This window comes from Delphinus delphis, chromosome 14, assembly GCF_949987515.2.
Source record: "Delphinus delphis chromosome 14, mDelDel1.2, whole genome shotgun sequence".
In the NCBI taxonomy this organism is placed as follows: domain Eukaryota; kingdom Metazoa; phylum Chordata; class Mammalia; order Artiodactyla; family Delphinidae; genus Delphinus; species Delphinus delphis.
Window position 1 is genome coordinate 11,719,921 of NC_082696.1, and position 25,995 is coordinate 11,745,915.

At 41.6% G+C, this 25,995-nt stretch overlaps 1 protein-coding gene across 1 annotated transcript in view; it reads left to right on the forward strand.

Annotated features, from left to right (window-relative positions):
- The window catches only part of NOX3 (NADPH oxidase 3), a 58,013-nt gene extending 32,713 nt beyond the window's left edge, over positions 1-25,300 (forward strand). The window contains exons 11-13 of the mRNA XM_060030487.1: positions 9,312-9,458; positions 14,203-14,327; positions 25,174-25,300. Coding sequence (XP_059886470.1) covers positions 9,312-9,458; positions 14,203-14,327; positions 25,174-25,300 — 399 coding nt within the window. The remainder of the gene's footprint in view (positions 1-9,311; positions 9,459-14,202; positions 14,328-25,173) is intronic.
- Positions 25,301-25,995: the final 695 nt, after the last annotated feature.

The window sequence follows — 25,995 nt, forward strand, 5'->3', positions numbered from 1 at the left end:
AATCCCATCTTCTTTCCTTTATACCACAATAAGATTAACCAAGTGTTTTAGTCTGTTCGGGCTGCTATAGCAAAATACCATAGATGGGGTGGTATACCATACATACAACAGAAATGTATTTCTCCTACAGTTCTGGAGCCTGGGAAGTCCAAGATCAATGCACCAGCATCAGACTTGGTGTCTGATGAGAGCCCACTTCCTGGTTTATGGACGGTCATCTTCTAGCTCTAACTTTCCACTGCAAAAGAGGGCAAGTTTTTTGGACACTGATGGGCACTAATCCAATTCAAGAGGGCTCCACCCTTATGACCTAATCACCTCCCAAACTCCCCACCTCCAAATACCATCACACTGGGGACTAGATTTCAACATATGAATTTGGGGCGGGGGCACAAACATTCAGTCCAGGGCACAAAGCAAGCAAAACAGACACTGTTTCATACATTTGGACTCCACTGCAAAGCTTTGTTATGGTTTATGTTGATTTCCCCATCTCTGTAAACTCTTTCCTCTTGCCGTCTACCAAGTGAGACCCACTTATAGCAGCGGCTCATTGCTTCATGGTTCTCGCTGTACAAAAGGTCACATTATGCTTCACATGGAGATGGTGATGGAATTGTGTGTCTCACTTTCATTCACTTATTCACTCAATGAGTATTTATGCAGCACCTACTATGTGCCAAGCCCCACTCATACTGGCTGAAAAGCCTATCACTCTCCTCTCACCAGACTCACAATACCTGACCCTTCTCTCAACATCCATTACCCCTGTGCTGTTCTCCTTTTATATCATTTATCCTTCTTTTTTATTTTAACGTTCACAAAGTACTTTATTTCCCTTAACAGATTCTGAGCTCCTTAAGCGTGGCTTTTCTCGATATCTCCATTATTAGAGAGATATATATTTATATATGCACACACACTATAAATTTTGAATAAATCAATGAGTGAATAAATGTCCACTTGGCCAAAAGAATTAACAAATGGCTTCTGCACAATTTTCTGTAAAATTCTAGGTTACTAAGATTAATTTTTTTATTTAAACAAAAGGCTATTAGTTCAGCAACTTTATAATTAAAATAATACATTCCAATTATTTTATCACAAATAGGAAAATTCTTCTAAGAATCCACAAAATCTTAAAGTCCATATTGGAACCCACAGAATATTAATACCACCTTCTCTCTCACCATTTCAGTGTTATTCCCGGGCTGTTTATGGGCTTTCTCAAAGCTGTTTCAGTGGGAGGGCTAAGGATTTACCACAAAAGTATAAAACAGGGGCTTTGATCTCTAGTCCAAAAAACAGAGATCATAGAATTGGAAATAAAACACACTGTTTTAATGACTTATAAAAATTGGGGGTAATATTGAGACAACCCTCAACTGAAAATAAAGGCAGGAGTTATAGTATATGGGAGAAAAGAAGCTAAAAGCATGAAATCACAAAATTGAAGGGGCTTGACCTTCCAGTTTTGCATAGGACAATACTTACAGTGGGAAGTGATTGGTCCAAAGTCCCTAACTGGCTAGCCACTGATTCAGGACAGGAGCCTGTGTTTCTGGTTTCAAAGCTCTTTTATGAAAGAAGTGAGGTTTCACACTACAGAAAGTTCAGGCTGAAAATCACACTTGACATCCACTTCCTCAGAATCTGCATGCTTGAGAAAAAGCTTAGGAAATTTCTGTTTTAAAGCAATTCTGTGTTTATTTGAGTACAGCTAACATTAGGCTTATGTAACTAATATTTGTCAGGGCCGCCCACATGCTTTTGAGATATAAATACTACTCCTTCCACTAAACTGTCAGCATCTCTATAATTTTTTAAGTGCGGGAGAGCAAAGCAGTACATTCTTATCTAACAGCATCTTCACAATTATAGATCTGGGCTATAGTTTTCAGAGTATTCTTTTCTGCAACAAGGAAAGGGGAAAAAATAGCATAGAGGTTCAGAGCTGGAATTTTAAGTTTAAATAGTTAACTGCAATTGGTTCGGATTTTCTCCCTCTTGTGTAAAAGTTGGCATAAAGGCAGTCGTTTTTACGAACAAGGCTTATACTGCAAGTCTAGAGTAAAAAATTTGCACCAAAATTTTCTTAGTTGTGACCATTGCACACTACATCTCTTCCTCCTTCTCCTCTGCCACATTATTCTAGAACACTTCTAAGTAAAATGCAAAAAGATATCCAATAGGACTCCTGCATCTTCTTTGGGGTCATATGTAGCACTTTCTGTTTGAAGCTAGCGTTTTTCAAATTTTTTCTAGCTATGTGTTATTACTAAAGATCGTGGTGAGGAGCGGCAGAGGAAGAGAGAGAAGTGGTTAGGAGGACACTTCCCAAGAAGGCAAAATAACAATAAATATAATGATGCCCTGCTGTGAAGAAAATGGGAAAAAGTTGTAATATATTAAAGGGATATTTCCAACCCAAGAGTAAGAGCCACACTTCACTTAGTTGGAGGCAAATGAGAACACAGTGCTCTTTGGGGATGAAGGAAGGGGGTGTGAGCGGCTGGGACATCCCTGTGATACAGTATGGAGGAAGCCGAGGGTTAAAATGCCCCTTGGGGGTGAATGTCCCCCCAGCTCCTGCCTAACGGAGATGATTAATTCTACATCACACTCAATTTGTGAAAAGAGCTCTTGAAAAAAGTTAGGACAGTTTGCTTGTGCAAACTGTCAAAATGATGAATGGAAATAGGTGTGTACAAACCAGGGGTGGGGAGGGGGCAGATTGCTGACATAAATGTATTGGCCTCCATATTTTAGTTCCCTAATATCACAGCCGTGCAGTCAGAACCGAGAGGACGGCCAACTGGATGATTTGGTTCATTTTCTTAACTGCATATGTAATCTTCAGATGATAATAAAATAGATTCTAGAAAAACTGAGCTAACCTAATTTCTTCATAAATGGTCTTCCTTCATCAGCTCAATAATACATAACCGTGATAATGAGTATTTATAGTGTGTCCCGCGCAAAATGGCCTTTGGGTTCTTAACCTAATATAATAAACAGATAATTCAAATAAAAAGACAGCATGGGCCAGTGGGAACAAGGCAAAGAGGCCAAGAAAGGCAAAAATCCATACTCTCCTTAAATATATTAATAAAACAAAGGAGGGCCTGCTCTCTTTTCTAATGAATGAAAAATGCATTTAATTTAATCTGTTTTGAGGAATTATTTACTTTCACTTTCCCTCACCCTGCTGCTCTGGCTACTCCTGGAACTGATCATCTCTGGTAGCCGCTGAGAGTGTCCTGATAAATTGAACCAGGGAACATGAGGCCAGCTTGCATCTCCAGGAGACTCACGTGCTTCTCACCTTTCACTAGGCAGCCTCAAAAGACTCCAGTCCCCCAGGAGGTCTCCCCATTGCCCTGTGGGGAAGTGACCAGTATTAATATTTTTAATATCTTGGTTTATTAACCACACAAGCCGTACATGACTACAGGGTCCTTGTAAAAGAGTCAAATAAAATACTCAGTCAAAAATCTCAATCAGAACAGACTTGTGGTTGCTGGGGGTGGGGTGGGGGGCGGTGGCGAGGGATGGACTGGGAGTTTGGGGTTGGTAGATGCAAACTATTACATTTGGAATGGATAAACAAGGTCCTACTGTAGAGCACAGGGAACTATATTCAATATCCTGAGATAAACCATAATGGAAAAGAATCTGAAAAAGTATGTATATATATGTATGTACAACTGAGTGACCTTGCTGTACAGCAGAAATGAGCACAACTTTGTAAATCAACTAGACTTCAATTAAAAAAAAAAAAAGAATGTGTAAGCATGGCATTACAGAGAGCAAAGTGCACTGTTCTGGGGACCCTTGCAATGAAAGACATCAAGACTTCATTTAGCTGTGTTTTTTTTTAAACCTCATTTCTGTTTAGAAATAAATTGATTTAGCAGTTTGAAAAAAAAAACTCCCGTTATTCACCTCCCTTCCCAAATTAACCACTGCCACCACTTGGCCCTCCAGGGTTCTCACCTGAAACGGTTGAGCACATCTTATTCCATTCCTTTCCTGCACTTTTGTGTACACATACGCACCTACACACATATGCAAGGTGTTATTTTATTTTTACATAAATAGGGATGTGGGGATGGGGAAGGAGGGAGAGAAAGAAAGGTGTGCAATTTGTGTTTTTGTTTTTCATTCTAACATGGCCTGGCGCTCCTTTAAGTGTCACTGCCTATTTATTGACTTTATTTTATTTAGCGCCTTCAGTGAATTCTGTAGTATGACTATCTCACAATTGATTTTATCATTCTATTATTAATGAACATTCCAGTTGTCCAACAACTATAATTTGAGCAAACTGAGGCACAATAAACTTTAGGCCCCAGTCAAAGGGCAAAACAGCAGCATAGCCATGAAATAGTTAACATTAAGGATAATGGCTTTAAACAATAGTCTTAAGGACTAAAAGTGATTGACAAAGGCTGGTCTTAGTATTACAATGGATAATGGGAAAAATAGTTTTATAATTTTATTTCTTTAAAACCAGATGTGGAAGCCATGTTAGGGAAGCTTCTCAAAACTAGTTGCTTCAAAAACTGTTTGCTATTGTCTTCACCCACGATGACCTTGGTAACAGCAACCACAAAATAAAAACCAGGACAATAATAGTTACCATTTATTGAGGAGGTATTATGTTTTCTAAATATCAGTCTCTATCTTTTCAAAGAGAAAAGTTCTCTTTTTAGAAAATATTCATGATTCCCTCCATGGAAAGTCACCATCACCCTCCCTGATTGAAGCTTCTATCAGTTCTGTTACATTGTATAGGGAGCGTGGAATCTTAGCTCAGGCTACTATAACAAAATACCAAGGCTGAGTGGCTTAAAACAACAAACATTTCTCATAGGTCTGGAGGCTGGAAGTCTGAAATCAGGGTGCCAGGATGATTGTGTTCTGGAGAGGACTCTTCCTGACTTGCAGATGGCTACCTTCTTGCTGTGTCTTCACATGACGAGAGAGGGAGCTCTGGTCTCTTCCTCTTCCTATAAGGGCACTAATCCCATCATGGGGGCCCACCCTCATGACCTCATCTAAATCTAACCATCTCTTAAAGGCCCCATTTCCAAATCATCACATTGGCGGTTAAGATTTCAACACACAAATTTAGGGGGGATGCATTCATACCATAACAGTGGGGAACATAGGATGCTGCCCAGGAGGAGGCAAGGTCACAGTGCAATCCCACTGGCCTCCTAGAGGGAGCTGTTGTTCAAGGTCAAGGTCAACCCTGGCACCCAACATGGATCTTAGAGTACCTTTCACTAGTGAATGGGTTCCTCTCAGAACTACATCTTTATGACCAATGCTGAGGTTTCGAGACTGGTGCTAGAGATTTTGGTTTCACCTCCTGTCAATAACCACCATCTCTATAGTTCAGGAGTGACGGTGGACACAGACCCCCAAGTAAGGCAAGTGTCCCTCTTTGCTGTCTAATATAAACATGTGGCATTCATTCTGTAAGCTCCTCCAGATGACAGTGAGGTAGTAGCAACATCTCAGCTAGCATCTCAGAGCACTTACTGCATCTTTAGACTTTGAGCTAAATGCTTCCATGAAACCTATCCTTTCATCTTCAAAATAATCTCATGGATTATTGTTCTGTGTTTTTGTTTTTGTTCTGGGTTTTTTTTTGCCACTTCAATGTGTGATAATCTAGACTCAAATTACAGAACTTGCTCCCAGTTACACAGCTTGAAGGTGGTGAAGCCAGGAGACTAGGACAGGTTGCAGGACTCCATGCTCACAATGGTTAACTACTATGTTATATTACACCTTCAACCTGCACCCTCATGTGCAATTTCCTTCCTTAGAAAGGAAAAAGCCCCTTGGGTGCTCTCGGCGATAGATAGATAGATAGATAGATAGGTAGGTAATTTTTGTCCCCATTCCACCCTCAGGAAATTGATTTTGGGTCTAAAGAAATGCAGGTCCCCTGCTGTGTTTGTGGGTGTACCTATCCAGGCCATGGCACGGGAATGTCTGATGGAAGAGTCTGGTGCTCTGGTAGTAAAATAGATAAGTAGCTTTTCTTATTTCATTTCCTGGAATTGTTTATCCAAAAATAGCATGGGGACATTTCCTACTGGGCCCAGATGACCTGGTCCACACTCTCTTAAAGAGAAGCCCAGGCTGTGGGAAAGGTGGGGATGAGCTGGAGCTGAGACCCAGGCCCCCCCCCCCCAAGATTGGCTCTGGCTGAGTTTATCTCGTGGTTCGTGCTAGGAACGATGTGGCAGCGAAGGCCTGTGATAGGCCACATGCATACAGAACTCCCTAACCCCATAACAACGTCCTGGAGCGGTGCCCTGCAACATCTGGGGATCCATCAGATCTACAAAAATGTGTGGGCTGAGTCCTGTAAAAGAAAACTTCATTACTACAGAAGTTCAGCACTTTCATCATTTTACTGAGGATGACTTTCTGTGTAACAAAACCTTTTAAAGTTACCTGAGGTATTTTAGGCCTCTGTTATCTACTATAGATTTCTGAAAGCCATGCTTTATACAGGTAACCGATTTTAGGGTGGTTTTATTTTTGGAGACTGAGGCGGGGCGAGAGTTGGGAAGCACAGATCACAGACGTGTAGCCTATTGTTTGGGACGTTTGTTCTACCATTGACCAGACCCTTCCTACTGGAGGAAACACAGAGGTGGGGAGCCTCTGTCCCTTCACAGTGAGCGTCCCTCACTATTAGAAAGATGAAAGGGAGTCAAAGTAAATGTGCTTTTTCCTCTCTTCAAAGTCCATTTTCTTCTCTTTCTGCCCGAGGCACTTCACCGGAGCCCATTCAGTGCCCCTCCATTGCCTCTTGCACCAAAGCTGCCCAGTGTCACCTGTGAGTCAGTTACAGAGGGAAAAACACATAAAGCCATTACAAGGAAGCAGAACGTATAAAAGGCTTGGCGAACCCTCAGAACACTGACACACAGCTAAGCCACAGGAAAGTAAGGACAGGAATGATTTCTGTTTGAAAGAATAAGGGTCAGTAAGTGGAGGAAAGCTAAGATGTGACTGTTTTTCAAGTAAGGGTGATTGGGACTGGATTTGAAATTGACATGTTAAAAAAAAACGATTTTTTGGTTTGTTGTTTCAGATGAATGTATTTTTAGCATGTTTCTTAAAGAGTGAAAATAATAGAAAATAAGTCAATGTTGTTTGTTCTATACCAAATGCACCTTTAATATTCTTAGATCAAACAAGCTACTAGGGGCAGGAACGAGGGGAGGAGCATAGGTGAGAAGGGCATTAAATTCAGTTAGTTGGTTTTGATTTCCATAGGGAGCAAAGCGAGTTAAAGGCAGGGCTGAGGTTTTGCAAGAGTAATTTAAATGAGGCACCATACAAGGTGGAAAGAAAGAGGATAGCAGTACTCATCACCTACACAGCATAGAAAATCAGCCTCTGGCCTCCATTCTTCCTTCCTTCCCCTCCCCCTCCCCGATTCACCGCCCAGTCTATAAAAATGCTGCCAGAATGGTCGGGCCCAGGATCCTTCCTCAGATGACGTCATTCCCCTGCTGGGCACCCTGCAGTGTCTCCCCACCTCACTCAGAGTAAAAGTCAGGATGGCCTCACAGCCCCCGTCTGCACCTCTCCGCCTTCCCCTCAGACCTCACCTCTCGCTGCCCACCCCCCACCCCACACTCCCCTCCACCAGCTCCTGGCTCCCCTCTGACAGCTCCCACCCCGGGCCTCTCCCCTAACCATTCAACTCTCTCCACGTCTTGGCTTCAATGTCCTCTTTCCTTGTCCATTTGACTTAATATTGCAGGACTTTCCAGCCTGCCTTTTTTTTTTTTTTTTCAGAGTACCAATCACCCTCTGACATAGTCTATATTTTAGTTGTTAATTTATCATCTTTCTTCTCCCTCTAAAATGCAGACGCCATGAAGACAGGGAATTTTTGTCTCCTTTGTTTGCTCTTCGAGCTCCAGAGCTGAAAACAGTCTTGACATGGAGTGAGGATTCAGAATGTTCAGTACATTCAATTCAATTCTTTGAATCAACAAGGATGAACACGATTGTCAGGAGGGCCCCACTGACTCAGTTTTACAGCTGAGAAGAAGCTCCTTTTGGGGTAGGGGAGCTAAAATACCTGGGGATTATTAGTAGTCCTGAGATTAATATTCCAAGAACCCTTCCAAGCAGCAACTGTCCAACAAATATGTAGGCTCTAAGCTTTTGTTCTTCTTGAGTATTAATTTCATAAATTCCTGCACAAACCTGGAGAGAATAGGCAAGATACTTAGCCTGGAAACACGTTCTGTGATTTCTTTTTCCTCATGAATATGATCTGTTAATTAAATCTCGCCTGTAAATTTCATTATATGATGATGGTGAGCTTGCAGCCTGGCGGGGGAGGGGAGGGTGAGAACACTGGCTATTGGAGACGATATTTCCTGGTGGAGATCAAGGCCGGCCCCCTCCTCTATCCTGTTAATCAGCATCTCTTTTGGGAGGGGGTGCAGGAAAGAGCAGTGGGCAGTAGGGGGTAGGAGTGTGAGAAAAAGAGGAGAATTAATAGACCTATCTCCCGTGGTTTCTTCTAGATACAATTATCTGAAACTCAAAGCACAAAATCTAAGCCTTTATTTTAGCAAACCCAAACTACTTCTCATCACATGCCATTTGCTAAACACAGAGAGTTTAAAAAAAAAAAAAAAGAAAAGAAAAAAAGAAATGTTCCTCAGTGTAATTTCATTATAGCAGTTGACACACAACCTCTGCCACCACCCACCAGCTTCCTTGGACACTGATATGTCTGGCTGATGGGAAACTTCTGGCCTGTGTGGCTTGATTCTGCAATTACCATAATCTCCACCCTCCGGAGGGCATGGCTGGTGAAGTGGATTAGTGAACAAGCCTTTGGGTCTCTGGAGAAGGTTCAAATCCAGAGCTTAGGTCATAAGTGAAGATGAGGGGCGTTGGTCTAACAGTTTATCCCCCTTTGGGAAGAGTGAAAGGCACAGCTAGTTATGATTATTAACCTCATTCAGAAGAAGCACAGCCAGGAATGGGGTAAATTGATCCTCATCCAGTGAAACTGGCAACAGCCCACAGGCTCCTGACTCTGAATTCATTCTGGGCCTTTTCAAACACAATGTGAATTTTTTCAAAAGAAATCACAGTGTGACTATTTGTTCGCTGGCAGAGGGAAGCGTGTTATTTTGCAGAAGTGCCCATTTGGGCTCAAATAATTTAGTGGAGATAAAGTAGTCTGCGATTATCAGCACATTATGAAAAGAGGGACAGATCTGTTTTCTTGCCTTCTCTCTTAACAGGTGTACTTCTACTGGATCTGCCGAGATCCAGGAGCCTTTGAGTGGTTTGCCGATCTCTTACTCTCGCTGGAAACAAGGATGAGTGAGCAAGGGAAAACTCACTTCCTGAGTTATCACATATTTCTTACTGGCTGGGATGAAAATCAGGTATAGATAAGACTTTGAGAATGAGCAATACTATCTAACTTGTGTCATGATAGAGCAAAGAGAAGAGGAATAATTTCAATAATGAGCTACACGGTTATCTAGCAGCATGAAAGTATTGTTTTTATGTTCTTTAAAAGAAAAAGAGAATAAAATAAAACCAGATTAGAAAGAGCTATTCAATTGTAGCAATAAAAGCTACAGTTGGGCTTCCCTGGTGGCGCAGTGGTTGAGAGTCCGCCTGCCGATGGAGGGGACACGGGGTCGTGCCCCGGTCCGGGAAGATCCCACATGCCGCGGAGCGGCTGGGCCCGTGAGCCATGGCCGCTGAGCCTGCGCGTCTGGAGCCTGTGCTCCGCAACGGGACAGGCCACAGCAGTGAGAGGCCTGCGTACCGCAAAAAAAAAAAAAAAAAAAAAAAAAAGGCTACAGTTAATTTGCTGAGGAATAGAAAAGAAGATTGGAAAAAGAGGTTGGTTAAAGGGAGAAAACCCCAAGTTTGGAAATCCAAGAGAAATTATGTCATTAAAAGTTGCATTTGGGGCTTCCCTGGTGGCGCAGTGGTTGAGAATCCGCCTGCCAATGCAGCGGACACGTGTTTGAGCCCTGGTCCAGGAAGATCCCACATGCCACGGAGCAATTAAGTCCGTGTGTCACAGCTACTGAGCCTGTGCTCTAGAGCCTGTGAGCCACAACTACTGAGCTTGTGTGCCACAGCTACTGAGTCCGCATGCCTAGAGCCCGTGCTCTGCAACAAGAGAAGCCACCGCAATGAGAAGCCCGCACACTGCAATGAAGAGTAGCCCCCGCTCACTGCAACGGAGAAAGCCCACACCCTGCAACGAAAACCCAATGCAGCCAAAAATAAAAAATAAATAAAATAAATAAATTTTTTTTAAAAGCTGCATTTGAAATTTAGTAACATCAAGCAAACATTATGGATTGGCTATATTGTCTCGTTGAGCTCCGAATTGGTTCTAATTCTATGTTTTGAGCTGTTCAGAGTTAAACAGGAAAAGCTGACAGGTGTTGACGTTCAGCATTTTGTATTGTAAACCATGTGAGTTCCTACAGAAAATAATTATTATGAATACATGATTTATCTAGAGATTTATTTTTCTTAAGGCATTCTTAGAAATTGTGTGCACGTATGTTTATTCACCTAAGATCAAAATGATCTGTTGGGACAGGTGTTCTGCTGTGTCCATTAATATGTATTAATGACATATTAAGGTTGAGTTTACCAAAAATAATGCATATCAAAATATTGCACTATGGTACTATTTCAGTGTTGATAGTATTGAATGATAACTATTACATTTCCAATCTTTTTTAACTCCTCAAATATGGAAGCTAACAATGAAGTGATTACTCGGTTATGACATTTATGTCCTAATCAGCACTTCTGTGACAGCTACTATAGATATTTAAGGAAAGTGTGTTTGAACCAGAGATTTGCATTAGTTACTAAATTTACAAATGAATGCACTCCTGAGAGCCTCTCTCTCTCTCTCTCTCTCTCTCTCACACACACACACACACACACACACACACACACACACACACACAAATTGGCCCTGTAGAACATCACTGTAATTTGACTCTGTGCTTCTGCAAATGAATAAGACTTGCTTGAAATTCAGTAGCTAAACAATTTTTTAGGGTCTTATTTGCAGTCGGCCTTACATATTTATTCCTCTGGGATACTCTGAAATAGAGGTTTCCTGGGAATTAGGCTTGAAACATCTTCATGAATTAAATAGTGTTAATTATATTTTCCAAACAAATACTTTTTTCATATTCAATGGGATTTTTGACTAATGATCCACTTGGTGAAGTACAAACAAGCCTTTGTCTTCTGCTTTCTGGTCCTGTGCTGGCTCTTCTGCTTCTAAAGTGAATCGATCCTGAGTGTCCACTTAAGCAACCCCAGTCACTTGGAAGTTGCAAGACCGAGGCTCTGTTTGATTTTGTGACAACACAGCTCTACCCCATCCCATCCCTGCCACTTCCAAAAGTACGCTGTTAAGAGATAGTTTTCTTCTGAATACGAGCAAATTAAAATAGACATGTTCTTAAATTTTTGCCATGACATGTTGGAAATTCTTGAGATGCTTAAATTTCAGGACAAAATAATTGGTACATGCTGTCAGTCAGGAATCAAGAGGCTGTTTTAGAAACAGCCAATTGCTAAACTGAATTCAACAACCTCAAAGTGGCAGAATGACAAGAACAGAAGGGACAGATGGAAAAGGGCAAATTATTATTATTATGAAGGGCAAATCAACAGGGTTTGGAGAATTAATTGAACACTGGGCTGAGAAATATGGAGCAAACATAATTCCAAACGTTTGAACATCAGTGATTGGTAGCTGGAAGGTACCATGGGCGGAAGTGGGAAAAACTCTTTTTTCTACTGAATAATGCCCAAACTTCTTAGCAGATATTTCCAGGCCCCTCCTGACCTGACGGCAAAACCCACTTGTTCTATAGAATTCCCATCATTTTCCCCTGGCACCAGAGCCACCAAACAATACATGTTCTCCAATCACACCAAGGACTTTCTTAATTCCGTCTCCCCTCATCCTGTTTCCTTTCCCTGACATGTCACTCAGTGCCCTCTGTCCCACCTGCTGCACTACTGCATGGAATCATCCTTTCAAGACCAGTCCCCACTAAGGCCTTGCCCAGTTCTCTTAGTCAGAATTACTTGGGGCTTCACCAGAGTAACATGCTTCCTTCTCCAGAGCACTTCGCTTCTGTCTCTGGTAAAGAAGGGTGGTGGTCTGAATCAGGGCATAGAAATTGTGCACATGGTCTGCCTCTCCCTCCAATGACCAGTGCCTCACAGAGCAGAGACCTTCTGTCTGTCTTCTTTGTACCATTCGATTCATAGCACTCTGCCTGCCTATGGAAATCACTTAACAGTTGTACGTGGAAGTAACTTGAAGTCACAAATTATTTGGAAAGTGAGATGATTCATTTTTAGCTATGATGGTCAATTTGAAGGAACAGAAAGAATTCTACATAAAAATATGTTTGGGGAGTTTGAGATGCAGAATTCTACTCAAGCAGGAAGAGGAAGGCTTGGGAGAGAAAGTTTGAATTCATCTTTGTAGATTATGCTAATTGGATTGTGAAAATGGAAGCTCTTTGGGGGAGTAGTGGTCCGAAAGAGATGCAGAGAGCTGAGCTAGAGACTGAGAAGGCAGCTACATATCAAGACAGGAGAATATGATAAGAAAATAACAACTACTGTTTCTTTCTTGAATCAGAGAGAAATAGAAGAACTAGGATTTTGTAATGCAAATAGAATCAAGAAGAAGCAATGTTCAACCACATGGTGGAGAAGCCAAGGAAAATAAGGCCTGAGTTGGTCATTAGATTTGGCACTTAGTCAAAAGGGAGTCAACTGTCTCTGCCTTCTTATTCTGCCCACTGCTGGAACCAGCTTCCTCGAGAGCACCAATCCATCCTACTGTTAAGCAAAAGCCTGTGGAGATGCAACACTACCATTCTAATCCGGAGGCCGATACAACTCTGACCCTGAGTTCCAGTTCTGATAATGCGGCTTCCGCCAGTTTTCAAGGCTCTGTCCTCAACTACCACCTCCGTTCTTATCCCTGAACTCTTGTCTCATATTTCGTGCTTTGAAAAACTTGCCTAAGAAGGGGGTCCTGCCCCACTCTTGCCAGTTTTCCCTCTCTTGCCTGGAGTCCTCTTCCCAAATTCAGTTCCTGTAGTAGCCCTGCTACCTAGGCTCAGACTTGCCTGGTGCCAACTTCCTGCAGCCTGGATATCTGAGACTCCACCAAAGTCTGCCACCGTCTACTGCCTGTTAGGGTGCAGCCTCCCTACCCCTGGCTGCTTTCCTAGACTGATGTGAAGGCCAGCCGGGGAAGCCAATCTTGCAGCAGGATCGTGGGGTAAGAGTTGGGCCCAGCAGGGTTGTTACCCATACTGCTCAGAGGATGTAAGCAACTAAAGCACCAAAGGGTAAAAACCCATGAGCTCAAGAGCTGTGACGGGATCTGAGCAGAGCAGACACATATCCCAGGAGGTAAGAAGCAAGAATCCTTCTTACCTACCAGAGTTCAGCGTGGGCTGAACCAAATCATAGCAACTTAAAAAATCATCACTAGGCATGGCTATTCCCCAGACTCTTATTTATCGACCACTTGATGCCTGGGTGCTTTCGTGTAATTTGAAGGCACAGAGCTCCAGCCATGCCCCTTCCTAGTTCTGGCCACCTCTCTGCCTGCCAGACTCAACATCCTCCCAGCACTTGAACCTGGACACAGACTGTTTCACTCCAGTAGGCAGATCTCACCGTAAAATCCAGCTTCACCCTGGGCTTTTTCTATCACTTTAATCTGTCAGGGCCCTTCTCACATCCCCAGGATTTACTGTGAAGTGAATGGGGACAGAGCTAGAGATTACTTTTTGAGAAATTTGGCAGAAAAAAAAAAAAAAAGGAAGTAGCTTAGTGCTTGCTTTTCTTTACCCCTTTTTACCGTATTTCTCTCATCCTTTCAAGAAAAATCTTCTTTCCAGGCGCAAGTTTCTGCACATCAACCACATAGAAAGCACTTTGTTTCAATAGTGCCCAAGGTAGACTACAAAGAATTTCCTATAAAAAGTTGTGTATTAAATCTACAAATGAGCATAATTACTTCATCCTTCATTTATTAGAGGTTCCTTTTCTTTTCCCTCTAAATGTCATCTGATACCACAATTTTTACTTTAGGCCTTTCACATAGCTTTACACTGGGATGAAAATACTGACGTGATTACGGGATTAAGGCAGAAAACCTTCTATGGAAGACCGAACTGGAATCACGAGTTTCGGCAGGTAGCCTACAGTCACCCCAGGTAAGGCAGCTCTCTCTCCTCTGCCTGTTGGGAGCCTCCGTGGAGAGACAATGCCTCCATTGCTGCTGGAATGGAAAGCTCTCGGGCACAAACTGGTTAATCTGCAGCAGTGGGCATCTTGTTTAGAGATAAAACATCCACCTTAGAAAAGGTGGTCATGGGATGTTTCAGGAACTACAAACCTCTGCTTAAGCAGATTACAACATCTGACAATTATCAATTCCATTGAAATTTTTCACACTTAAACCCAATCGAAGATGGTATTTCTTTTTTCTTAAATTTTATTGAAGTAGAGTTGATTTACAATGTTGTGTTAATTTCTGCTGTACAGCAAAGTGTCTCAGTTATACATATATATATTCTTTTTTATATTCTTTTCCATTATGGTTTATTACAGGATATTGAACATAGTTCCCTGTGCTGTACAGTAGGACCTTGTTGTTTATCCGTCCTACGTATAGGAGTTTGCATCTGCTTATCCCAAACTCCCAGTCCTTCCGTTCCCCACCCTCCCTCCCCCTTGACAACCACACATCTGTTCTCTATGTCTGTGAGTCTGTTTCTGTTTCATAGATATGTTCATCTGTGTTGTATTTTAGATTCCACGTATAAGTGATATCATATGGTATTTGTCTTTCTCTTTCTGACTTACTTCGCTTAGTATGATCATCTCCAGGTCCAGAAGATGGTATTTCTTTTTCTTTTTTTTAATTAATTTATTTATTTTTGGCTGTGTTGGGTCTTCATTGCTGCACACGGGCTTTCTCTAGTTGCGGGTACTCGGGGCTACTGTTCGTTGCAGTGCATGGGCTTCTTATTGCAGTGGCTTCTCTTGTTGTGGAGCACAGGCTCTAGGCACGCGGGCTCAGTAGTTGTGGCTTGTGGGCTCTAGAGCACAGGCTCAGTAGTTGTGGCACACAGGCTTAGTTGCTCCATAGCATGTGAGATCTTCCCAGACCAGCAATCAAACCCATGTCCCCTGCACTGGCAGGTGGATTCTTAACCACTGTGCCACCAGGGAAGCCCAAGATGTTATTTCTTAAACTCCCTATGCCTTCAAGAAATCTTGGGTGAACACAGTTGACCTCTAATTACTCAACTGGAGAACTCACTTATGCCAGACTGTAAATTGTATCTAGCATATCCAGCAAAGCAGACAAAACTACTCTACAACCAAGCAGGGATTTGGGGTGGTAGTAGGGACCCAGGAACTGGAGTCCTAGTGCCTGGGTATAAATCCTACCTCTGCCGTTACCACCAATTTACCATGAACAGGTTATTTAACCTGGCACTGACTTAGTCCCCGTCTCTGTAAACTGCAAATAATAAAACTGTTTACCTCCTAGGCTTCTGTGAGGATTAAATGTGAGAATACTTATAAAGAGCCTAAAACAGTGCTTTGAGTTCAGTAAATGTTAGCTGCTATCATTAATATTATTATTTTAATTATTACTATTATTATCATTATATGTAGAGGAAGAAGAGCATTTGCTCTGGGACTATAAGGCAGGAGTGAAGGCTGATTCTAGAAGATTCTAGAAGATACTGGCTATGTGACCTTAGACAAGGCCTCATTATAAAACATGAATGATTCTATGCATCCACAGTGTTATTTTCATATTTTAAAGGTGCATAGTATGTTGAAGAGCTTCGTAAAGGGCCAAGCACTAATATAAATAGTTGTTGTTACTATATATCGCCTAAATCAGTCTTTGTTTTGAACCCAATCATCTAAAAATCTTGCAAGTAGCCTGTCCTAATATGGTCTTTGTTTAAAGAATAGTTTCCACATTTGAGGAAAGTCCTGGAGGGAGCAAGGGAGTGTGCCACATGAACAACTGGGAAAGAGCAAAAGGGCAGCACGTGCCAAGGCCCTGAGGCAGGATACACTGTTCCTGGCATGATCCAAGAGACCAGTGAGGTTGCGGAACACAGCGGTTGAATGAAAGAGTAGCAGGAGAAGGCATTTAGGAGAGACAACTAGGGAGTAGTACAGGTCATTTTATTTGGATTTTACTCTGAGAGGGGAAGCTACTTGAAGGATTGAGCAGAAGAGTGAAGTAATCCATCCATTTTATGTTTAATTGGATCCCTCTGGCTGCTATAAGAGACGAGATTGTAAGGGGCCTTGGACGGAAATGGAGAGGCCAGTGAGGAGGTGGCCTGGATGGGGGGGCCACAGTGGAGGTGCTGAGAAGCCTTTGGATTCTGGATATTTCTTGAAGGTAGAGCCAGCATGACTTGCTAATGGGTTGGATAGGAAACATGGCCCAAGCTAGAATGGAGTTCCCAACAGCCGAGATGAGGACAGCTGTAAGGAGTGGTTGGCAGGCATGGGATGTCAGGAGTCCAGTTTCTCAACATGTTTAGCTTTAAGTTGCCTGTTATACATCCAGGCAGGGATGTTGAGTAGGCAGATGAATATGAGTCAGGAGTTCACGGGAGAAGTTCAGATTGGAGATACATGCTTGGAAGGTGTGAGCATATAAATTGTGTTTGGGGCCATGAAACTAGATGAGATGGAGAAAGAAGCAAATATAGATTGATGAGCGTTCCAAAAACCACAGTATTTGGAGGATAGGGAATTATATTGTCTATTTGCAGGTTATGGAGTTCAATATATATTATTCATCACTATTTTATTTAATCATGTTGTTTAGGTCTTCTGTAGAACCTATTTTCTATCCATTTTATCAGTATTGAACCAGTAACAGTAAAACAAAAATCTAAGGTATTTCTGACTAATTTCTCATTTCCTGTGATTTCCCTGTTGTCTTCACATCTTTCCCCCCAGTTCTGGCATTGATGCTTTGTGGCCTTCCTTCACAGAGGTTATTGCTTCATTAAACTTTTTGTAGTTCCCTAGCATTTTTCTGCTCTCTGGAATACTTTTCTGGTGAATATTATTCCTCTTTTGGTCAAATTGGATGCTGTTTTATACTTTTTCTTATATTCTCTTTGTGCCAGAACTATTCTACTTTTTTTAAAAAAAATTAATTGTCACTGAATCTGTTAGACTTCCCTGGACCAGCTATTTGAAGGAGGTTTGGTGAGGAGGGAGGTGTGCAGGAGGGACCAGATGGCTGCCCAAGGTTCATAACCTATCCAATTCCAGTGGCTTCCTTTGTGTGAATTCACTCTGACCTAAACTGTCGTGCGCTGTGAGGCCCCCAGCCAACCCTTCTGCACCCTGTGCCCAGGCAACCTTTGGGAGAAACCCTGGACCCCAAACAGTGTTCACTGCGGACACTCTGAACCCCTGACCACACCATGCCAATGTCAGCCCGGGGAAGAGACGGAAGGAGTGCTTGTGGGGACTTACTCCTGGTCTTGAATTGTCCTGAGAATAAAAGACTTCCAAAGGGAAAAGCCAAGAAAAGCTTAATCTTTGGCTTCAGGATTAAGGGAAGGAACGAGTGGACCAGCTGCACTACCTCTTCCTCACCTCGGGCTCAGCTTCAGATGCCCTGTAAGGCTGGCCAAGCCCCGTGAAGGTGGCCTTGGGACTCTGCAGGCACCACTCCTGAAACCCAGCTGCTTCATTTCACCTCTTGCCTTGACTCTTGCTGACATTTGGTCTAGAATCCAATTCTCGCCCTCCATCCGTCCAAATGTGGTGCTTTGAACCCATCCCGGCTTCTGGAGCCTCAGAATCCAGTTCCTCTGTGCTCCTTACTCAACACCCAGTCCTGGCTCCTAGACTCCCAGCCTCCTCTGAGCCCTGAAAGTCACCCTTCATCTCACACCCATCCAGTACTTCTCGTCCAGAGGCAGAGACTGGATTATTATATCTGCAGTTTCCTTTAAAAATTATAGGTCGAAAACTAACAAAATGTTACAAGCTTCTATGTTACAATCACATTGGTATTTTCTCCTTTTGGAAAAAAAAATCTATTCATCTGATAAATGTTTTACACTCAGTTTTCAATTATCATGGGGTGAATGTTCCCACGTTGCAGGCTTTTGACACGGACACATAGATCTTGGTTTTTAAGTTTTATAGATGAGACTGCTCTTTGCTATGATCGTCCCTCATTGACTCCTGACATTTGTATTTGTGTTACACATGAAGTTTGCAGCCCAGTGGGAAGGCCTTTCAGATCAAACCATTTAACTACCTCCCTCCCCTCAGAAAGATGTGAACCAGAAACACAGCATCAAGAGACCAAGAGTGGAACTGAGTTTGCACACACACTGTCTCCAAAATTATATTGCATCATGCTGAAAAGTGAGTCTGCCTGATTTTGCAGGGAGTGATGAGTACAGAAGAGCTTGAAGGTGGGAAAACTATATAGCTCTCACTTTTCTCGTCGCCCTTGTGAGGAGTGTGTTCATTCCTTTTCAAAAGCCATAATCAACGTGTAGTACATACATGTACCTAAAGCCCAGCTGAATCTTTCAGCACAGCTGAAAACTTGTGGAATCTCTCTCTTCCTAATGGATGACTTCATCTCTTCCAGAGTAGAAGGAGGCCCCAGGATTTGGATGTCCCTGAATTAAGCCTCTATATCATACTCCCTAGCCCCAAATTCTAAAAATAGTGTATTTGTGATAGATTTAGACTCTAGAACACTGCAACTTGTTATATAGCTTCAACTTTCAATGTAACTAATATCAGACATGTGTAGGCAAAGATCAATTATCATTTTATCCATGGAATGCCAGATCCCTGGGAAGAGACAAGTCACCAGTAAAACACGTAGCACTACTCTTCCAAAAGACCTTTTAAATGTCCTCCTTAAAATTTTGTTTTCTGCTGTGTAAAGAAGATTTATGTTTAATGAAGCTTTTAATGAAGAAATCTCAGAAAGAGAATGCCAATAGAATCTAATTTTTTAAAAAGAAAATCTAATATTGAGAAGTATTTCAATATCCTGGCCTTTGTCCAGATATAAATAAAACACACAATTCAATTATTGTTCTGCACAAAGGACAAGGTCACATTAATTTTCCTCAAGATGGTTATTAAAGAGATAAACGGTATGTTTTCCCCTGATTATGTCAAGGAGATGTTTGTTCCCTCCCAAGCCTTCTTGGCTACTCTTATAAGACAGGTCTGTCCTGTCATTAGCTCAGATCTTTTGGCAAAGATGGGCCATAAAGAATTGGTGTATTTGTTCGTGGCCTCAGAAAAGGTTCTTTGTTCTTGAGGGTCTTTGAAATAGGCTCTCAACCATTTCTACTCATCAGCATGAAGCCAAGGATTCTTAGGGCTTACTCTTTTAAAAACATTTACCTGTTCACTTAAAGCTGGACTCTGTTCTTGTTATAAGAAGAAGGAGTTGAATCAAAAGAATAAAGGGAAGAGGGGCAAAAATGTTTTTTTTACAGAACATGAAAAACAGCACCAAAAATAAAGCTTGAAGGGAAGCAGATCAAAGAGAACAGTGCACGCTATAAAGGAAGCAGAAAATTGCAATAATAACAGTAATAGAGAAACAAATTGATGGGCATCAAAATGAAAACAAATAAGGAAAGGGAAAGAAAAAATTAAAAAGAGATCAAAGACCAAGAGTAGAAAATAGGAAAGTATATTCTGTTGTTTTTATGTGCAATTAATTTTCGTAATTGTATCAGCTGTATTACAAAAACACAAGTATATTTTTAAAAGAAGATCAATAAATAGCAAGTGGATATGTAAAAAGTAAGTCTTTTACTGATACGGCCAAACTCACCACATGTGACAATCGTTGTATATTGCTTAAGTTAGACAAGCACAGAAAATTACTCTAAACACAAAAACAATGGAAATTATTGTCTTAATTAAAATAAATAGGTTAATTAAATACATACAATACATACCCTGATACCTATGTCTTATTAATCTTTAGAAATGTGCATCTTATACAAAAATAGAAGTTATATTTCATTTTTTGTAGATGTTCTCAATATGTTCCCAAGCTTTTGGCAAATGTTCAGAAAATCAGGAAATCGTTTCCAAGAAGGTAGACAGAATGTAAATAAATACATCTTGATCACATCTAGCTACTTTTTTGATAAACACACATTATGCGTGTACCCAGCCTTCTGGATTTGTAGATCAGTTGTTTTTAATTAATTGAATAAAATGATTCCATAAGACTTCAATCTTCGACCTTACATTTCACATAATATTTATAGTTTGCCGCTTTTGACTTATCTACTAATAACTTCACCATGCCTTTTAGGCATAAAACTTTATGCAACTAATTACCATAAAAACTTTGAAGGTTTGGCCATTTTTCTTCATAACTTCAGTAGAAGCGTTTCTTTTCTCTTGAAGGAAAAAATAAAGAAGAATACTACCATTTGTTAGAACAGCACAACCCAGCCCAACTGTGAAGGAAGGTGCCAATTTACCATAAGATTGGGAGCTTCTAATCCATGCTGCATGAATGTATTTTAGACCACCCATTGTTTTCAGAAATGTAAAAATACCTTTATACTAAATCGAGTAAATGTGTCCATCTGGAACCACATTTGCTTGTGTGCACACCCTCCAATTCTCATTTGTACATGCATATGTGCAAAATGTTTTCAAATGATATTTTTAAGAAATTAACATTCTGATTATAGCACACAAGTCTGCCTATCTAAAAGGATATCCTAAACATTCCTTACATGACTAAATTGTTCAGAATATTCAAAGAAATAGACTTAAGTGGAAATCCCACACAAAATAAATTATAGCTTCATAAGAAAAAGAAAGCCACCATAAACTTATGACTGGATATTATTAGCATACGTAAATATACCTTTGCACCAGAGGGCATCCAGCCCTCCAGTTATAATCAAGTGAAGATTCAACGAAAATTACTGGCACTCTTCCATTTGTGGCAGGTGGGATTAGGGAGGTGGGTGAGCACAGGGTGGATCTATCACTATTCTGCAAATTTTCTTTGGTGATATTATCTGTCAAATCATTAGATATGGCAAAAATATTTGCATATTTCTGGGTGACGTATATCAGTGTGAAGGTGTATATTTTTTAGTGTTTTATCAGAAGGGGAGGGGACAAGATTGGCAGAAACATGGCTCTACCATTCCCAGGGATCCAATACTACGAGTCAACTGCTTTCATTTCTCTCCCCTCTTTAACTGTGACATCCTCAAGGGCAGCAACTTTATCTGTGCTCCTCAGAGCCAAGCACAGTAACCAGCTTCAGCAAGTGAAGGGACCCCAAGAGGGATGAGGAAGCTAGGACAAGAGTGCTGACTCGCCAAAGAAGATGGAGTTGGTGGGAAGAGCTAGAGAAGTGCCTCAGCCGTGAGCAAAGCACCATTAGGGACGCCTGTAGCCCCTAATCAACAACTGAATAATTAGGATGCAGAGAAAAGTAGTAGAGCAGGCTGCTGCAAATCAGTTGGGAGATGGGTTTAAAAAAAAAAAAAAAGGCCAACACAATTATCATCTGTGGTTATGAAAAAGAAGGTGTTGTACAAAATATAATTATGTGTTGAATCTTCTGGAGGCATTTCTAATGAAAAACATTCTCTAGGAAAGATTAACCAGAAGTTGTGTCCATTGTCTGATACCGAGCTTGTAGCTCTTGTTGTCTCCTTTCTAAGCCTCCATAAATCCATGGGAAGCTTCTGTTTATCGATTTTATTTGCAGAATGCACTCAGGGCATAAAGTAATTTGATTTTTTTTAAATGGGGTTTAGGGTCTGCCCCTACAGGGTTATAACTTACCAAGCATAAAAGCCAACACAGAAAAACAAACATACAATTTAAAGAGAGCAGGGCTCAAGGCAGCAGAACCTGGGAAGCCAGCAAGATGGTGGGATTATTCCCAAGCACACCCACCCTCCCGTATATCTGCTGGGCGGAAATCTCCTGGGAGGTGACATTTTGGCTGCCTTTCAGGCATGGCATAGCTGAACTGTTTTGAAAAATGCATCAAGCCCACAAAAAAAGAGCACAATAGTTATTTAGCAAATAAGAGGGGGACAGGAGGATTTTCCTTATTGTTTATCAGAGCTAAAAATAATGCTGTTAATGTTAACCAGCTTTGCAGCTTGTGTAAAATTTGTCTTTTTCCCATGAAAGTCAGCAGCCCAGACTGATCGATGCCGCTAATGTTGTCCCTAATCCAGTGCCTCCCGGGTGTGCAAACTCTGCAGCTTGCAGGCTGTAAACTGAAGAATAATGCCTTGTGTTTTTATACTTCTTTTAGAGAGAATCTTTTTTTTTTTTCATTCTGAGCAATCGTGGATAATTAAAGTTTATAGAAGAATTTTTCTTTACCAACCCCATTAGGGTTCTGTTGCAGTTGTCCGTTGCCTCATAAAAGAAAAAAATGCTGCCGCATCTGTGCCTTAACCACTTTGTGGGGCTTCTCAGCTCCGTGCTTCACAGTAAGCCTTCGTGATGAGAAAGCTCCGTACTTGAAACCACAAACGCCGAGGAGGGGAAGCAAGACAAGCAAAAGAATGCCATGTGTGGGGACAGTGATGCAGGGGAGCTAGTGAACCACTGGCCTTTCTGCCTTAGTGGAAGGTAGATAATGAATGGCCTTTGTGAGACTTTTTGGTCATTGCGTAACCATGACAGTTACATAAATACAGAAACGTGTGTACTCAGCTGTGTAATGTCGTAGCCACAACTTCACAAGAGGCAGGGTGACTGTGAACTGCTGCAGACGCCAGTGGTACACCTGGCAGCCAGCGATCAGAATCCTTTGAAATGGAGTCTTAAAGGCAGAGCATCAAAGAGCATCTTCACGATCTGCAAACAGTCACCATGGCTGCAAACGAAAGGGCAATCTTAGCCTGTTGGGAATGGGCCAGTGGGCAATCTCTTTGGTAACACCTACACTAATGGAAAAATATCACCACCCATAACAATGTCTTTGAATATAGATGCAAGGATGCCTCGGGGCAGCAGACTGCCCACTGGGAAGCGTTTTGCCTGACCCATGTATCATTCAAAAGTCCAGAGCTCAAAAAACCTAGTGCAAGAGTGCTGATTCCAGGAAATCTGTAACCACTGCTGGGTTAACAGCCCACATCGCACCTTGTGATCAGCCTCGCGGAGCAGGCAGACATCGTGTGGGTCATAACGTAAGACAGCGGTTCCCAAGAGCTCACCGTGTGCTAAGTCTGGTCTAACCCTCACGGAGGCACTAGGAGTTTGGCATAGAACTGTCCCCATGGAGAGATAAAGAAAGGGGGGCTTTTAAGAGATGAATTAATATGCCCTAAGTTTCCCAGCAGCGAAGTGGTGGAACCAGTAGCACTCTTAACCGTTGGGTGATATTTCCATAAACACCTTGAAAGTGCTTCACTAAGTCATAAACATAATTTTTCCAGTAGGCAATACTTTCTGAAAAAGTATTTTCTCGAATTTAGCCATGGGAATGATGTCTTTAAAAATAATACTTATACATTTTAAACATACTGTCATTTACAAATGAATCCACTTGATAAGTTCCTTTGAAGCTAGAGTTTGAAATGTAATTGAACCATCAATTTCTACCATGGATATTATGGTCCTGGAACACATAATTAAATGTGGATTCAGTACATGGCACGGAACCATATTAATATACAAGCTAAGAAGAATGAGACTATAGAGGCATTTCCCAACAAAAACGGTCTGAGGACGTAAAGGTGGTGCAGTGAGCTGGTCCCGGAGTCCGAGGAGTTTCTCTAAGACAGTGTTTCTCAAAGTGTAGCTCATAGTGCCATGTGCTTTAATGTCACCTGGGGGCCTTGCTAAAAATGCATTCCTTGGATTCAAGCCCGGGACTCTATGTTTTAATAGTCTGCCTAGATAACTTTTTGCACAGCAAAGTATGAGAACTTTTGATCCAGACTAGAGCAACTAATTAAGCTTGTGCCAGAGATTGCAAAAATACTACAAGGAATAGTTCAATGCAAGATAAGGGGAAAACATGGTCTCTACAAGTCCCTATAGAGACCGGCCCCTCCCGATTCCCAGAGACAACTTGAATCCTGGTGCTGACTCACTGTTTATATATAACGAGAGCTGTCAGTTGTGTTTACAAGGGAGTTGAGCAGCCCTGGGATAGTCAGTATACGCAAAAACACCTCTTCAACACTGTTTTCTGAAATGCCATAATTAGAGATGACAACTTTGGGGTGACTCCATTTTCAGGAATGTGATTTTCCTTTCCACCTCTTCTTTTTGACCTTCCTTGAAAAGTAAAGTAATTCCAAAGGGAGAGCTAAACTAAGTTGCTAGAACTTTTGTGTAAATGTTATCAACTATGAAAAGGCAGGGTTGAACAATAGTAATAACTAACACTTTTAAAACCTTTTGGAATGCATCATCTCATTTTGCTTTGGATAAAACATACCAAGTAGTCGTTATTATCTTGGCTTTAAACATGCAGAGATTGAGGTTTCGAGTCTTACTCAAGACCACGCAGATAATAATGAGCAGAGCCCTTCATTCATTCCTTCAACAAACAGGTATTGAGTGTCTACTGTATGCTGGATACTATTCTGAGTGGTAGGATTACAGTGATGAGTAAAACAGACCAGATGCCTGCTCTCAGGGAGCTTACATTCTAATCACCAATCCAAGAGGTGGACCAAAACTCCAGGCGTTACCACCTCTATATTGAAACACGCTCACCTGCCCTCATGGCCCCTGCCAGCCTCAATCTTCTTGGTCTCACCTACCTGTGTGATGCAGGGCATAACAGGACTCTGGGAACCTGTGGGAGAACGTGGTACTGAAAGTAGGAGAAAAGAGTCTAAGAAAAAAGGAAGTGGGTGGAGAAAAACAAATACATAAAGTCACAACCGCAGCTACTCACTGACTGTATCATTCTGTCTTGGCTCCTGGCTGGCCGTGCCCTGTGTAACACGTTCTACCCTTGTCTTACCTCTATTGCAGCAGTAACATTGGAGTGTTCTTCTGTGGACCCAAAGCTCTCTCAAAGATAATTCAAAGAATGTGCCGCTTATATTCATCAGCTGACCCCAGGGGCATTCATTTTCATTATAACAGAGAAAGCTTCTAGACTTTGGAGGAAAACAATCCACCTGTTGTGTAAGTGGCTGCAATCATATAGGTCAAGAGTCGGGAAACTTTCCCCATAAAGGGCCAAGTAATAATTATTTCAGATTCCGTGGACTACATGGTCTCAATGGCAACTACTCAACTCTGCCATTACAAGCACCAAAGTAGCCCCAGGACCTCAACAAATGGGCATAGCTGTGTTCCAGCAAAATTTTATTTATGGACACCGAAATCAAATTTCACAGTAGTTTCTTCTGTCATGAAATATTCTTCTTTTGATTCGTTTTCAACAATTTAAAAATGTGAAAGTCATTCTTGGTTCATGGGCTGTCCAAAAAACGGTGGGCCAGATTTGGCCTGTAGGAGGTAGTTTGCTGAGCCCTGATATAGGTCATCTTTCCCAAGCTTGTTTTCATGCTTAACAATATGTCCAAGTGGAGACCAGCATGGCTGCTTGGCTCGAAGCCTCCTTTAGAAGTCATTTCAAATTTCATCTCCCTGATGGCAGAGACATCTGTCTTGTATCCAAACCTGATCTTTTCTGCTTTAAACTTAAGCTCCTTTGTGCTTTTTTTCATCCTCTATAGATCTGAGAAATCACCAATGGAGGTTATCTTTCACAAAAATCCTTTCTATACTTGAAAATGATAATAAAATCATCCTTTACCTATCCCTTTTCTAGTCCAAACAATACTG